The 16,482-nt window shown below is 42.0% G+C and overlaps 1 protein-coding gene across 1 annotated transcript; it reads right to left on the reverse strand.

Moving 5' to 3' along the window:
* Positions 1–212: 212 nt before the first annotated feature.
* On the reverse strand, positions 213–15,917 carry LOC137890282 (protein NLRC3-like). Its single transcript, XM_068734458.1, has 11 exons — positions 15,678–15,917; positions 15,398–15,604; positions 13,727–13,840; positions 12,984–13,059; positions 10,314–10,542; positions 8,358–10,152; positions 8,088–8,261; positions 7,195–7,368; positions 6,387–6,560; positions 1,281–1,327; positions 213–1,148 (listed from the first exon to the last, which is right to left on the reverse strand). The coding sequence occupies exons 1-11, from the start codon at positions 15,779–15,781 to the stop codon at positions 589–591; spliced, it is 3,654 nt and encodes a 1,217-aa protein (XP_068590559.1). The 5' UTR covers positions 15,782–15,917; the 3' UTR covers positions 213–588.
* Between the last annotated feature and the right edge of the window lie 565 nt (positions 15,918–16,482).

A 16,482-nucleotide genomic window follows, 5' to 3' on the forward strand; every position in this document is an offset into this window, starting at 1 on the left:
TTGATTAAAGACGTATTTAGATGTGATGAAGTCAAATATCACATGTATCTATTTGAACATTCTATCTCCTCTCAACACTTAAAGTTCTCTTGAATAAATGTGTTTGGATGAAAATGAAAAAGCTCTTTGAACAACATGAAGACATTAAAGGTGTCATGAAGTTTGCGTTCTTCTTGTTGGTAGAAGAAGAACAGACTCACGGACACTTTGAGTTGAACATGAGGAGACGTGTTTATTCCACTTCAGAGATAGTCTTGATAAGAACACATCTATGTTCATGTTGAGAGAAGAGAGGCTTGTAATGTAGTGAGAGCTGCTCTCTCCGGGGACAAGGAAGACATGATGTTCTGTTTGGACACATAAGATGTAGGACCTTCAAGAATGAGAGGAAGCTTGTTGAAGTCCATCACTCTGTTCAGAGGATTGTTTCATCAACCTCTAGCCAGACTGGACAGAGAACACTACAAACAGAACCCTGAGGAGAAACTCCTCCCACATTCTGCTGACTGACATCAGCTGTGTGTGATCCTGAACACACGGAACTATGTGGTCAGAGAGAACGTTCCTCTAGAGGAGGACACTCTGCTCCTACAGAGAACACAGAGACACTGAGGAACCAGAACCAGACCAGGACCTGAACCCAAACCCAGGATAAAGAGGTTCAGTGAATGTGGTGTTGAAGGTGTGGAGGTGGATCAGTGTGTCAGAGGAGACTCTGTAGAAGGACAGAGAGCCAGCAGGACAGTCCACATACACTGCTACTCTACAGGAGGAGGAGGAGGAGGAGGAGGAGGAGGAGGAGGAGGAGGTGATGGGTGTTTTTGTATCATTGTGACGGACAGAGTAATGACCATCAGAGCACCACAGACTCCAGGACTGATCATTCATTCCAAACAAACAGTCTTCACTGTGTCCTTTCCTTCTGATTCCTCTGTAACTCACTGATATAAGAACGTTTTCTCTCCACTCGACCTCATAGTAACAGCAACCAGTCAGACCAGTTCTACACAGCAGCTGATAGTCATCAAACCTGTCTGGATGATCAGGATATGACTGAACCTCCTTCACAAGTGTCACCTTCCTGTTGTTGTCAGACAGTTCTAGTCTTCTGTTCACTGTGTTTGTGTCGGGTGTGAGTTCACAGGAGTCTGATGGAGAGAACAAGACACAATACAGCTGCAGTTATTCATCTGTTTGATGATGACATCAGAGATGTGAATGAGTGATGTCACAGTTTGAAGACGCTTTGTTCTCATGAATCAAATTCAAAGCACACTCACACTTCCTCAGACCCGGTCTGACCCATCGGACTCCAGCAGGCTCCGCCCTGAAAGGAGGAGGGGGGTCAGAGCAGCACGGACACATGGACATTACATCCTGTCATCACAGAGCTTTGTTCTTCATGTTCACATGAAGCACTTATGATTCATCAGGATCTCATGTTCTTTGACTTCAGAGGAGCTTCTTGTGATGGGCCCATGACGACGGCTCATCCCGTTCACTTATTCATGATGGATTATTATCAGGGTTATATTATTATATTCATAGTCGTGTCTAACATGATATCAAGCAGCTGTTACACATCAATGCTTTCTGTCATCGGTCAACTTGAGTCTCTACCTTGTTGATGAAGTCATCTCTGCACTTGATGCTAATCAATGTACTTGCAGTATTTTCAGACCTTTCCAAAGCCTTTGATACAGTAAACCATCATATTTCAGTGGAGAAGCTGAACAAATATGGATTCAATGACCTGACAAACAAATGGTTCAAAGTATGTCACTATTCAATCCACTGGTTGTGGAAGCTAATGCTGCTTTAATGCTACAAGCTTCACATTCAATAAACCATCTTTCAATATAAAACATTGACTTTTATTATTTTCAGTGGAATAAAATCATACTCCTCTTGGGCCCGAGCGCCCCCACTAGTGGGGGCAACGCATTCATCCAAACATTCATCCACTCATAACGCGCACTCATCAGTAAGGAGTAGGATGACGTCATAGCTGCTCAAACTGCAGCTCCTGCGCTACAAAGTCATCTCAGCTGTTTGTACAAACTCCAAACACAACATGTGACAAAGCTACGTCTAAAACCAAGAACCACGATCCACACAGCGCCCCCTAGGCAGACCCACTCCACACATTTATGACAAGAACGTTTTGAAAAACTCATTCAATGCTAACAGCCGTTAGCTCCGGAGATCGCTAGCGACCAGACGGCAGCCATGTTGTTCACATTCCGCTACGACACAGCCTCGCTGTATCTTCTGAACCCACCCTGCTTCACTAGCTACTCTACAGAAAATGGGGTAACGATCACTTCCAACAGTAGAATGCTTCCATAACTCCCACACACAAATACCTGCCAATGACCGTGATGCTATTGTCAGGTCTAAACTTGACTTAATCCTTGTGGAACTCCCATCATTTAAACATACCAGTCCCAAGGAGTCCATCACATCCTCTACTATCAATCCATTCCTATCAGTCTTTTCCTCCCCAGGGAGTACTATGGGCATTCAAATCACCACACCACATGACCCTTCTTCTGTCTAGTCCCTTTATTGCCTCCAATGCTTCTGATTCCAATCGTTGACACGGATTGTAGAAATTCACCACGACCAAACTTTCATCCCCTATCCACACTTCAACAACTACATCTTCTAGGTCTTTTCCTTTTTCTATCTCTCCATAAGAAATTCCTTGCCTAACAAAGGTAGCACTTCCTCCCCCATTACCCCTTCTCTCTCCCTTCTTATGCTCACATATCCCTGAATCACAAAATCTAAGTTTGACTGAAGCCAAGTCTCTTCAACACACATTATATCTGGTTCATCTTCTAACCCATTAAGAAAAGCTTTACATTCTTGGCCATTTGCCAACAGACTCCTTGCATTCCACTGGAGAATTAACATGATGACTGATCCTGTGAACACCATTCTTTGTTTAACTGTTCCTGTTTTTGAAGCTCTTCCTGAACAGCCGTCCCAGTCACCCATGAATATTTAAATATCTTGCTGCACTCTTTACTATTATTTCAATCTTCTCAGATCTCCCTTTTGCTTGGAATGTGCAGTTAACTACTTCAGCCATGAAATACACAAAGCTCTCCTTATTTATTATCAATATATTCCCATATATAATATATTCATATATATTCTCACCTCCCCTTTGCGTCTTTGTCACACGTTGTTCATTTGACTATTGAGTCGGTTCCTTCCTTCATATGTTTGTCATTTGAAACACCTCACAGGTGGTGGGACAGAAGCTCTTACAGAGGAACTTATATATCCCACAGTGACTTCATCAGGCAACGCCCTCTCTTGGAAATCCAGCAGCACTGACAAACTATCAACCCTCTCTCCTCCTCTTCCTGCTTGCAGACGTTTCATCTCTATCATGTTTCCACCTCTTATGCTTGATCTCATATTCTCCATCTTTTCCTCCACTGGGACACCAAATCTAACTCCTCTCACAAAGGGCCCATCACTGGTCTTCTTAGCGTTCTCAACCACCATGTTGCACACTGTTTTCAGCTTCATTGCTTTCTCTCTCTGCTCCTCATCCTAACACTTGATCAACAAGCCGCCGTCACCCAGCACCTTCGCCATCAACATTTCACAGACTTCCTCCTTCAACCCGCGAGTCGGCGCCACCGGACTAACTTTCCTGATATCACATCCAAACTACTACCAGATACACGACTCTGATTCCTGACTCGTCTATCTTTCCGTACTTCAGTCCAGTTCTTGTAATCCATATCCTCACTCCCACCCTCTCCATCACTATTCCCTCCATCCTTAGTCACAGATCACTTTATGCACAATCCGCTGATACTACTTCTCCAAACTCTCCGTCCGTCTCTCTCGCGTCACTTCCCCCCCCGTCACAATTTATACACGCCAGGTAAACATTAATAACAACAATAACAATAACAGAGCCTAATCCTATCCTGTGTAATAACTACAGGCAGCTGATAACAGTCCTAAGTACAGCACTTTATACAGGTGAAGGGAAACAAGCCACAGGTTCCACAATGTGCTGAACACACAGGCTGACTTCATCATTACAACATATTGACTGGTAGTAGAAAATAAACCTACAGGAATAATAAGGAGGGGTAGACATCTTGTCTCCTTATTCTTTATTACAGTATCATTTATCACTATCTTTCATATTGTACTGTACTTTGGATCAGTACTTTTCCTTCTCATGTTGGTCCTCCAGAAAGGTTTTGTTAGGATTGCAACCCGATCAGAGTCTCACATCTCATCTGCTCCTCTATTCAGAAACTGATTCTTACTATTTATGACATCAATATTTATCAAACTTGTGTTTTTATTGATGAGATACTTTCATGTGAAGGAATATTCCTGATCATTTCAAGACTTTAAAGTCAATTCACAGGTTCACTCTTACTCAACTCGTCATCTTCACATCTTCATCCTCCTAAATTACTGACTAGCAGAGGTCAATTTTCAATAAGATTTAGAGGAACCAAATTATGAATCACTTTTCACACCTAACAAAAAAATGTTCCTTCATGAAATGTTTCAAAAGGTGCTTCAAATAAAATGTAATTTCTGTTTTAATGTATTATTGTTCACGTCTGTCTTGTTTTAGCTGTTATATTATATTTATAATTGATTCACTCATATGGACTAAACCAACATCCCTGAACAAACACAAGTCCAGACTTACTCTCACTCACACACACTCGACACAATTACATTTTATTTCTCTTTTGTTGGTTGTAATGTATTGATATGTTATCATATTTCATATCTTGTAAAAATATATTGTCAATAATATTGTACTTGGTCATATTTTATGCATATTCATTTTATGTTCTCTGTGATATTGTTAATTTTAATATTAAATAAGTGGAGACTTCAAATAAGCCCAGTTAGCTTTCTGCCTCTTCCTGCACTGTGATATTATTTATCTCTGTTATGTGTGTTTATTTTTATTTTATCGTTTAAATGGTGCAAAATAAATAAACTAAACTAAACTAAACATGATGATTCATCAGGAGTCTTTGTGTTTGTGTCACCTGATGAATGAAGTCCACTGTTCTCTCTCTTCTAGCTCTGTTTTTGGTCTCCACCACCTCCTGAGGGAAACATCTGTCTCTTTAGCTGCTGAATGCTCCACTATGTTCACCAGCTAGTCTCTGACTGAGTCTGTCTGCTGTTTGCTGCTGAGCAGGTAGTGAACAGAGGCTTCATCACAGCTTGTTGGATGAAAACAGCTGCTGCTGGAAACACTGAGACTGAACCAAACAGGAAATGTGCTGCAGAACCAAAACTAGGAGCTAAAAGAGGCTCAAAAGCTCTGTAGAGCTGCAGAGATGGAGACGGTTCTCTGTGGGTTCATCAGCACCACACGACTCTTCACCATCACAGAGTCAGCTGATCCGTTGTCAATATAGAAGTATTGATTGTTGGATGTTTTGTTTTTGTCTTGTGTTTGTGTCATAATGACTGTTGTCTCTCAGAAGTAAAGGAGAAAGTATCCTGAAATCACTACAGCACCACAAACCCTCTGATGGAGGAGGTCGGAGGGGATGGTTGGATGTACAAAGCTGTTCACATCCCGTCTCCTAGAAACAGTCAACACTGGTTTCTATTATCTGTAATCTGGGGTGAAAATATTACAGTTCAAGTCCGTCTGCAGCCACAGAGCACTGCCTGTGTCCCCCTAGAACTTTGGTCCAGTCCTAAATAAACCTCTTTGGGCTCTGACACACCATGTCCACAATCAGCTGTTGGTTCTTTACTGAGTGTCTGTGGCCGACTGTCACCTGTAGTTTCAACAAGTCAACTCTTATCAGCCAGGGAACTGGCTCTCAGTGCAAAACAAACCAGAACCAGGTAAAGCTGAACTCCTTTAAAACAGAAAAACATTCCTATTGTGATGATTTATCAAGACGTTTAAACAGATTGTTTTTTTGTCCGTTTGTCTTTTCACAATAATGTCTGGACTAAAGGGCAACACACACTGGTGACAGATGACGAGCATCAAAACATCAACTATTGTTTGATATGAGTCCACAAACCTGCGGCGTGACGACGTGGACGCATGTCAACCCAATGTGTCAGGATACACCACTGTCCTATTTTCTAATGTTGAAACAAGACAACAGTTTCATCACCTTCCCTCCCTGTTTTGGCTCATCCTGGCTACTGTTCCCTGACTACTTCTGTCTGTATTGATGGTCTGATGTGGGACACAAACAGTTTGATGAGTCTCTGGTAGTTTGCGGTCAGCTTGTTGTGTCAGGGTCATATTAACCAGGCTGACAGTGTGACAGAGAAAACGTCTCCGGCTCTCCCTCCCCTATCAGACTGATTGTCTGTGGCTGCAGCAGGCCTCTTCATACCTGAGAGTTTCCAGTCTCCATTGTGGATCCTCCAGTCCATCAGACAGCAGCTTCACCCCTGAGTCTCCTGGATGATTGTAGCTCAGGTCCAGCTCTCTCAGATGGGAGGGGTTGGAGCTCAGAGCTGAGGCCAGAGAAGCACAGCCTTCCTCTGTGATCAGACAGCCTGACAGGCTGCAAACACACAAAACAACACACATGTCGGTTATTGTTGGTTAAATCTTTGCACGACTGTTTATTTAGTTGATTTAATATTATTATGTTATTATATTTCATTGTGTATATACTGAGCATTCTTTATCTAATATCCATACTCTGTTATTATAATTGTATATATTGTGTATTGACATGTGCATTTTTTATATTATATTAAGATTTTTACTGTAACCTATTGCTGCTTGCTACAAAATAATTTCCCCTCGCGGGATCAATAAAGTTACTATCTATCTATCTATCTATCTATCTATCTATCTCAATTAATCTGAGGGAACTGTGAGGGCTGGAAAGTTACTTCAGTACTGAGATACTGTCTGCTACTGTGGGGTTACATTAACATTGTTACTGATTGTTTTCTAGTCACAGCCAAACACTGATAACATTACTGATAACTGATATAACAGCAGAGTGAGAAAAAAAGAAAAGACTATTAAACATGTTTAAATGATATTTTTTTAAATAATGGAAACAAAATAAACACAATTGATTTAAAACCATTCAAGCAAAGACACAATCGTATGCAGGTAGATTATCCATTAATGTAAATCAGGATTAATGTGGTCATCAGTGGAACATATTGATGAATCCTGACCTGAGAGTTTCCAGTTCACAGTGTGGACTCTCCAGTCCAGCAGACAGCAGCTTCACTCCTGAATCCTGCAGGTTATTGTTACTCAGGTCCATCTCTCTCAGACTAGAGGACTGGGAGCTGAGAACTGAGGACAGAGCTTCACAGCTTCTCTCTGAGAGGTTACAGACACTCAGTCTGAAGAGACAACAATCAACAAGAAGAAAAATTACATTATCAGGATGAGGGGTGGATATTTAATGTTGTTGTTAAATAATAAATTAGGCTTTTCTGTTGTCTTCCTGACTCGTTTAAGAGACAGAGAGAAAGAGAGAGAGAGAGAGAGAGAGAGAGGATAAAGTGAGTGATAAAGAGAAATTAAAATTCATATTCTGATTTCATGTCGGTTACATTCTAAAGCAGAAATAAACAACCATCAAACTCTCAGCAGATCGTCACTGTAGAGACAGACATTCAAGTTTTCAGTCTCTTTTCCACTTCTGCATTTCTACTTTTCATTCATTAATTATTTCAAACATAACATCACAAAGCATAAATGAGAGGAACAACAGGATGACTCTGTGATGTTTTAATGTGAATGAAAACTGTGTTTCAAACGCTGTCATTGTTTTTAATCCACTGTGGCTCAAATGTGTCTGTTCTACAGGGTTCTTATGATGTGATGGAAACAAACAGAAATTCACAAAAATTACTTATGGACCCTAGTTTAATCTCTGAGATTAGTTCCTCTGGTTCCAGAGTTCTGGTTAATTTCCTAGTGAATAAATGGTTCATAAAATCTGAAATCCTGATGAAGAAATTCAAAGATTCAGAAAGAAAGAGGCTGTTTACATTGCATGGAGCTGATAGTTCAGAGACACAGTTGAATCACTGAAGACAAACTAACTTGATCTGACCTGAGAGTTTCCAGTTCACAGTGTGGACTCTCCAGTCCAGCAGAGAGCAGCTTCACTCCTGAATCCTGCAGGTTGTTGTTACTCAGGTCCATCTCTCTCAGACTAGAGGACTGGGAGCTGAGAACTGAGGACAGAGCTTCAAAGCTTCTCTCTGAGAGGTTACAGCCACTCAGTCTGAAGAGACAATGATGAAGAACAAATAAACAAAAAGTAGAAAAGATAGCAGCGTAATTAAGAATGAGATATGAATCTAACGCTCTCTGTACTTACAGAACTTTGTTGGAGGCTTTGACCACTGGCAGCAGCCTCAGAAGAGCCTCCTCTGAAGCAGAGTATTTCTTCAGGTCAAACACATCCAGATCTTTTTCTGATGACAGTAAGATGAAGACCAGAGCTGACCACTGAGCAGGAGACAGTTTATCTGAGGAGAGACGTCCTGAACTCAGGGACTGTTGGATCTCCTCCACTAGAGAACGATCATTCAGTTCATTCAGACAGTGGAACAGATTGATGCTTTTCTCTGGAGACACATCCTCACTGATCTTCTCCTTGATGTACTGGACTGTTTCCTGATTGGTCTTTGAGCTACTTCCTGTCTGTGTCAGCAGACCTCGTAGGAGAGTCTGATTGGTCTCCAGTGAAAGACCCAGGAGGAAACGGAGGAACAAGTCTAGGTGTCCGTTTGGACTCTGTAAGGCCTTGTCCACAGCACTCTGGTAGAGACGTTTTGGTTTAGGTTTGACTTTAGACCTCCGGGAGGTTGTTTGTTCTTCTAACAGCAGATTGACTTTAGAGTTGATGAAGGTCAGATGGACGTGAAGAGCAGCCAGAAACTCCTGAACACTCAGATGGACGAAGCAGAAGACCTTGTCCTGGTACAGTCCTCTCTCCTCTCTAAAGATCTGTGTGAACACTCCTGAGTACACTGAGGCTTCTCTGATATCGATGCCACACTCTGTCAGGTCGGATTCATAGAAGATCAGGTTGCCTTTCTGCAGCTGATCAAAAGCCAGTTTTCCCAGAGACTCAGTCATCTTCCTGCTCTCTGGACTCCAGTGTGGATCTGTATCAGCTCCTCCATCATACTTGACCTTCTTCAGTTTGGACTGAACCACCAGGAAGTAGATGTACATCTCAGTCAGGGTCTTGGGCAGCTGTCCTCTCTCTCTGGTCTTCAACACATCCTCCAGAACTGTAGCAGTGATCCAGCAGAAGACTGGGATGTGGCACATGATGTGGAGGCTTCGTGAGGTCTTGATGTGGGAGATGATCCCTCTGACCTGCTCCTCATCTCTGAATCTCTTCCTGAAGTACTCCTCCTTCTGTGGGTCGGTGAACCCTCTGACCTCTGTCACCATGCCGACACACTCAGGAGGGATCTGATTGGCTGCTGCAGGTCGTGTGGTGATCCAGAGGCGAGCAGAGGGAAGCAGTTTCCCCCTGAAGAGGTTTGTCAGCAGCACATCCACTGAGGTGGACTCTGTAACATCAGTCAGGATCTCAGTGTTGTGGAAGTCCAGAGGAAGTCGACACTCATCCAGACCGTCAAAGATGAACAGAACCAGGAACTCTTCAAACCTGCAGATTCCTGCTTCTTTGGTTTCACTGAAGAAGTGATGAACAAGTTCCACCAAGCTCAACTTCTTCTCTTTCAGCACATTCAGCTCTCTGAAAGTGAATGGAAATGTGAACTGTATGTCCTGGTGGTCTTTGTCTTCAGCCCAGTCCAGAGTGAACTTCTGTGTTAAGACTGTTTTCCCAATGCCAGCCACTCCCTTTGTCATCACTGTTCTGATTGGTTCCTCTCTTCCAGGTGAGGCTTTAAAGAGGTCTTCTTGTCTGATGGTTGTTTCTGGTCTGTGTGGTTTCCTGGATGCTGCTTCAATGTGTCTGACCTCATGTTCATCATTGACCTCTGCAGTCCCTCCCTCTGTGATGTAGAGCTCTGTGTAGATCTGATTCAGAAGGGTTGGGTTTCCTGCTTTAGCGATCCCCTCAAACACACTCTGGAACTTCTTCTTCAGGTTAGATTTGAGTTCACGCTGACAAACTGCAGCAAGAAGTCCTGAATGAACAAACAACAAAGAAGATCAATGAGTCAAAGAATAGATTTCAACATGTCATGTCCTCAAAGAATGAGTCTATGAATATATGTTGGTCCATCTCTTGAGACATCAGTAAACGTCACATTTATCCAGCATGTTAAATCTTTAGAAATCCTCTTACTGCTCTGCAGACAGTCAGCCAGCTCCTCCTGCTTCATTCTCCTCAGGAAGTTCATTGTGATCTTCACAAATGCCTCTCTGCAGCTCCTCCTCTGCTCTTCATCCTCACCGTCCAACACCTCCTCATCCTCCCTCTGACTCTCTAAGCATTCTGGGTAATCTGAACTCAGTCCCTTCTGGATCTTCTTCAGCTCCTTCTTCACAAAAGTGACGATGTTCTCCTCCAGCAGCTGGAACAGAATATTCTATGAATGACACAAACTAAAACCATGGAACCAAACATCTATGTGGTCAGATCAGTCTCAATAATTGCAAATGCACGATTCACAAATACATTCCAATGCACACATAAATAAATTACGATTTATATTAAAAAATAAATCACAAATATATTTCTGCATTTGTATGTATTTGTTTGTAGATTGCTCCACATTTGTTTGTGGGTTTTTTTAGACTCCCCTGACGTCGCAGGATTCGCAAATGCGTTTTTTTCAACATGGAGCTATCTGTAGCCAATCAGATGTCAGTCTCATTTTCAACCAATCACATGAGCGCAGCTCCTCCCTCGAGGCTGCCAGCTGTGTTCACACCAAACGCAGCGCAAATTATTATTATACAAAGTCTATTCACAGACGCGATGAGACTGGAGTGACGCAAATTCGCTTCAATCGCCAAAACTTACATTTAGGTTTACTTGAGGCAAATGAAAGGAAATATAGTAGTGGGCTATGTTAACACTATGCTAGCTAGCTAGCTAGCTATTTGGTTAGAAACTGCTTCCAGTGAGCAAGAGTGTGAACGAGCAAATTCAAAATACAAGAAATAACTATCGACATCTCTCTATTCTTTGCATTAATATATCTCTCTAGTATTTTGAAACAATAATATCAGTCCCTATAGAATGTTGTTTATAATCAGTTAATGGTATATTTGACACTGAACTAGTTCATCTTTATCTCAGTGATAGTGTCCAAATGAGCATAAAATATCACTGGTATGTAAAAACTACACGGACCACAAAACAGATGTAAATGTTGGTCAAAATCTTATTCCCTTCTGCTCATAATAAAACAAGTAAACAACTCAAAAGTTGACTCTGTCAGGTCCATTCTCCATCCATTGTGTGCGGTCCCTTTAACAACTAGGATTCGGGAGTGACGTGGATATGAAAGCTAGTTTATCCGTCTTTCCTTTACAAGCAGGACAATTATTTCTCTCTTTATTTGAGAAAAGTTCATATTTGTGTTGTCAAATTTCACTATGACCCTGAAATTCTGTCTCTTGTGTTATCATATACTGAATGCAAGCAAAACTACAGAGCAAAATCACACTCTGTCTGATTGAACCAATCTATGAACTGTCTGAAACAATGGATATCCGGTAATTTTTCTAAATAGAATACAATGTCCAGCTGGATCGCACCGCACACGCTCCCGGTGGAATCAAATATGTACTTTACCTATGTGTGTGTAAAGAATGCTGATATGAAATATGAAAAACAACCAGTAGTCAATATGCAAGCTGCCAATTGAATGGTGATTTAAGCTTCTCTATTGGTTCATATGTTTGTAAATGTGACTCTGAAAGAGTCAGTGCCTCACCAGACACCAACCTCACCACACGTCACTGCTCTAGATACCTCATATTAATAGAGACCGGACCAAACTATGTGTGTAAATGTGTGTAAACCATATGGTACAAACAATGAAGAGACGCTGCCGTATTTACGCCGAGATGACGTTATTTTGAGTGTTGATGGAGCTGCTACAATGTTAGCATAGCCTAGCGCTGATGATCCGAGCTCCATTGAGAAAACAAGTATTTTAAAAGTTATTTGCTTGTCGTCTTGCGGAGAGAAACAAAACATGAATTCAGACTTTTTACAAATCATTACGTAGTTATTTCGTCATCCCTCTTTGTCCGTTTATTGTGGTTAAATCACAGCCACATCTGTTTATTTGGGGTTCATACAGCTGTAGTAAACCAGCTGATGTGTGGCTTGATAGACACAGAGAATACAGCTGATAGAATCCACGGAGCTCCTCCGGACTATGTTATGAACCAGACATGACGGCGTTCAGTTTCCTGATATCTGGGACTTCCTCAACACGTACTAAGCAGAAATACAGGTTATTTTGTCCGTGGTTGATGGCGGACAGTTGAATGGCTTCCAGGACGATAAGCCACGCCCCCTCTCCGGCGCGATTCACGCGAATGAACACAAATGGTCCCCGGAGAGACCGGCGGCGCGAATGACGTGATTAATTGGTGTGAACACAGCTGGCAGCCACGTGGGGAGGGGAGGGGGAGCTGAGCTCATGTGATTGGTTGAAAATGAGGCTGACATCTGATTGGCTACAGATAGGTCCATGATGAAAAAAACGCATTTGCAAATCCTGAGACGTCAGAGGAGTCTCAGAAAACCCACAAACAAATGCAGAAATATATTTGTGATTTTTTTTTTTACATTTATATTAATCAGAATTTATTTATGAGTGCATTGGAATGTATTTGTGAATCTTTCTGCATGCATTTGCAATTATTGAGACTGATCTGACCACGTAAACACCAGATCCATGTTGGACAGACTGACGATCCACTGGTCTACAAAGTGCAGCATGGAGATGATTGTGAACAGAATAGATGTAACAGTAGTTGTACATGTACACACCATGAATATGGAGTCCAGTGTTTGATGCTGCTGGGCAGACTGACCTCTGGGAACCTCTGAGCTCTCCTGGTCCTCTCTGTGGAGGAATCATGAAGAACCAGCTCACATTGTGTTTGTACCATTAACACAAATACAACAAGTAGTTCAAGATGTTGACTTCTGTCATGATTGATCACAATGAAAACCAGATGCTCAACAGATTCTCATCTCTGCTTTTATTGGACAGTAGAAGTTGTTTGATTGGCAGCACAGTAAAGTCAAAGATTATATCCTAGGTCAAATTCATACCGGTTTACTTTATATACCTTCTATACCTTCCACCTCTAGATACCACTACAACTAGAAACAACTAGAATCACTTCTGATGTGATACTTCTTCATATTTGGTGTAGTTTCTATTCTACCATTGTGTTGTTAGTCAGATGTACCAAGACTTCATACTGTTGATCTGTCACATCACTGAAACAAAGGGTCTGTATTTGGTTTTGTCCACAGCACCATTGGGGAGACTTCCTCCTCCGAGTCTTTCTAGTCTCCAGACCTCTGCAACTAGAGTTAGGATTATATCCAGAATGCTACTTCCTGTCTGATGTAAAACCTACAACAAGTAGTTCAAGATATTGTGTCATGATCATAATGAGAAATGAGATCATGATGACAGATCAAAGACTATAAATGATAGAAGACCAAATTCATATCTGTGTATCAGCTCGTCATCTGTTTCATCTGTTTTAAGAACTTACTCTGGGTCATAAGAACGGCGTCCATCTTTGAAGTCAATCATACGACCTTTAGAGCGATCACTCTTCATGGACACACAGCTGGGTTCAGGAGACTTTTCTCTCTGCTGCTGTGAACTGATAGAAACACTGACATTTACTGAACATACAATCTTCATATCTCTGCTTTCACTGGTTTTATTAGACAATAAAAGTTATTTTACTGACAATAAAACGTGTCTTTAATGATGAAGAAGACACTGATTTTTTTATGGTGACTTGTTTGCTTTTTCAACCAAAGAGGCATCACAATGAGACACAATGACTGTTTACATGCACACTCATATTCCACTATTATTCAGAATATGACAATATTTCAAATTTGACGTGGTTTATGTAAACATCATCATCCGTTTGGATATTCTGAATAAGTCCTGATTCCGTATGGAGCATTTTCCAGTGAAGACATGTGGGATATGTTGATATTATTCAGGGTTTTATGAGCATTCTTTGGACATGTAGACAGCTCATTATGAATACGGTCATCAATATGGTTTTTACGTCACTTTGCAACACATGGTCTCTTTCCTGTTCATGACCAGCTCTGTGCGTTGAACACAAACCAACTAACCAACAGTATGCAAAGCTGGAGTACAGACGCATACCCAACGAGTCCAACAAGTCTGCCACCAGTGGAACACTTTGAAGAAAACAAGAGTCTTCTGCCGTTCCACTTTTCCATATTGTGATGTGATAAACTACGTGTGTGAGCATCGACCCGTCAAACACGGCCGACGTGGGATTCACTGGCCTCAGTGATGAGGATGAGGTTTACGTCAATCCAATGCACGGCTGCATGTAAATGAGAACATGAGTGGAATATTCATTTTCAGTAGCAATGAAACAACCTGTTAGGAATATGATCTTTTTCAAAGTAAGGGCAAAAGACAGAATTTGTTGTTGGATGTAAACGTAGTGAATAAGTCAAACTACTACAGTCACATCTTGTAGCGGTTTGACTTGGAGCGTGGGTACCAGACACAGACCATGTTTTCATAGTTAGGTACCAGTCGACTCTATTAAGGACCCATGTCTTCAGTACATGACCCTTTGATTACCAATCTCAAACAAGCAGATATTTCATAAGCACTAGCAGACAACAAAAAACAAAGCACAGAACGATTTGCAGTTCCCCACAGCGTCTTAAACATTCAGTGCTTTTAAACCTCTAATAAATGAGTCTTTATCTCAGCTCAACACAGCAAGAGTCTCAACAAAGGCTAGGATGTATAAGGACGGCCTTCCAACAGGCAACTCTTTGAACTACTGACTACTGACTTCATCAAAGTGCTTTCTGACAGCAGACCTCTGCTGCTAGTCACTGAACTTCTGTATTTAGTGCACAGACCTCTGTAGCTAGGCCCCAAACATCTGTCACTAATCAGCATACATTTACAACTTGTTCACAGAGCTCTGAAGCCTGGACACAGACCTCTGAACGTTGACCCAGAACCCCTGAAACTACTCCCCATATCACCGCTGGTAGTCCCCAATATTCTGGAGCTAGTTAAAGATATCGTGCTTTGTCCTGATTGATTATAATGAAAACACTGTACTTGATGCACGACCAGTTCTGTATCATAACTGAGGATCAGAACAGCTAGCTCATTGTTTCATAAGGTTTTAATTACTTACTCTGGGTCATAAGAACGGCGTCCATCTTTGAAGTCAATCAGATCGTGTTTAGAGCGATCACTCTTCATGGACACACAGCTGGGTTCAGGTTCAGGATTACTTTTACATTTAAGTTTAGGTCCAGGTTCAGGTCCAGGTTCACTTTTACGTTTAGGTCCAGGTCCAGGTTCAGGTTCAGGTTCAGGTCCGTCTGGTCCCTGATGGGTCCTGGTCACATGGAGAAACAGAGTCAGTGGATGAAGGACTTTGAGTCATGGACAGTTAGAGATGGTCATCTCACCTCTGAGCTTTGGTGTGTCTGGTTGTAGAGGGAGGGACTCCCTCCTCTCTGTCCTCACACTGATTCATAGCAGAGTCCACACCTTCACACAAACACAACAACATTATGTCTCTTCATCAGGACAAACACACACAGCTCATTCACCTCAACACTGAACACACTCATGGGACAGTTTCCATGTTGTCGTCACGTTGAGCTGCAGAGTCATCTCTAAGAAGTGACGTTCTCAATGCTCTCTAGTCTTTTGTCTCGTTTGAAGACTAGAGGAAGACACTTCATGTGGCTTTTTATTGGCCTTTCTTTGGGATGACGTCACTGTTCACTTCTATTGGACTGACTTTGAAAAGCTCTTCAACGTTTGAAATGTTCCTCTGTTTCCAAGAGACGTCTTTAATATGCTTGTTTATATATTATTATTTGTACAACTTGTTTTTATGAAGATGGATTTTTGTTTGGTTTTATCTGTGATAGGAACTATTGTTACGTCCAAATGTTGCTCTGGGGACATATTTAGCCGGTGCCAATGTTGCCAATTTGGCGACTTTCTCGCTGAATCTGGCGACTTTCCAAACCCTCGTGGCGAGGGTGACGCATCTAGCGACTTCTTCTGCCGTTCTGTGAAACTTGTCTGGCGTTTGACTCTGACGTGACGTCAGCACGTTCTGCACCGTCGTGAACCAGCAGCGGGAGCTGCCGCGAGCCCCTCCGCCGCTCCAGAGCAACTCACAGGCGGTCGCTCGAGCAGCAGCCTCGCGCAGCAGTCCCAGCTGACGTCACAGCAGACGCGCTCTCGCAGTATTCGTGT

Source organism: Cebidichthys violaceus, unplaced genomic scaffold (assembly GCF_023349555.1).
Source record: "Cebidichthys violaceus isolate CVI_PGR_0920_01 unplaced genomic scaffold, fCebVio1.0.p SCAF_64, whole genome shotgun sequence".
Lineage (NCBI taxonomy): Eukaryota > Metazoa > Chordata > Actinopteri > Perciformes > Stichaeidae > Cebidichthys > Cebidichthys violaceus.

Excerpts from the sequence above, each read along its gene's own strand:
- LOC137890282 (XM_068734458.1), bottom strand. The coding sequence starts at position 15,781 with ATGTTGTTGTGTTTGTGTGAAGGTGTGGACTCTGCTATGAATCAGTGT. Across the intron at positions 8,262-8,357 it reads AAAGCCTCCAACAAAGTTCT|ACTGAGTGGCTGTAACCTCT; the intron begins GTAAGTACAGAG and ends TTGTCTCTTCAG. Across the intron at positions 7,369-8,087 it reads TGTGAACTGGAAACTCTCAG|ACTGAGTGTCTGTAACCTCT; the intron begins GTCAGATCAAGT and ends TTGTCTCTTCAG.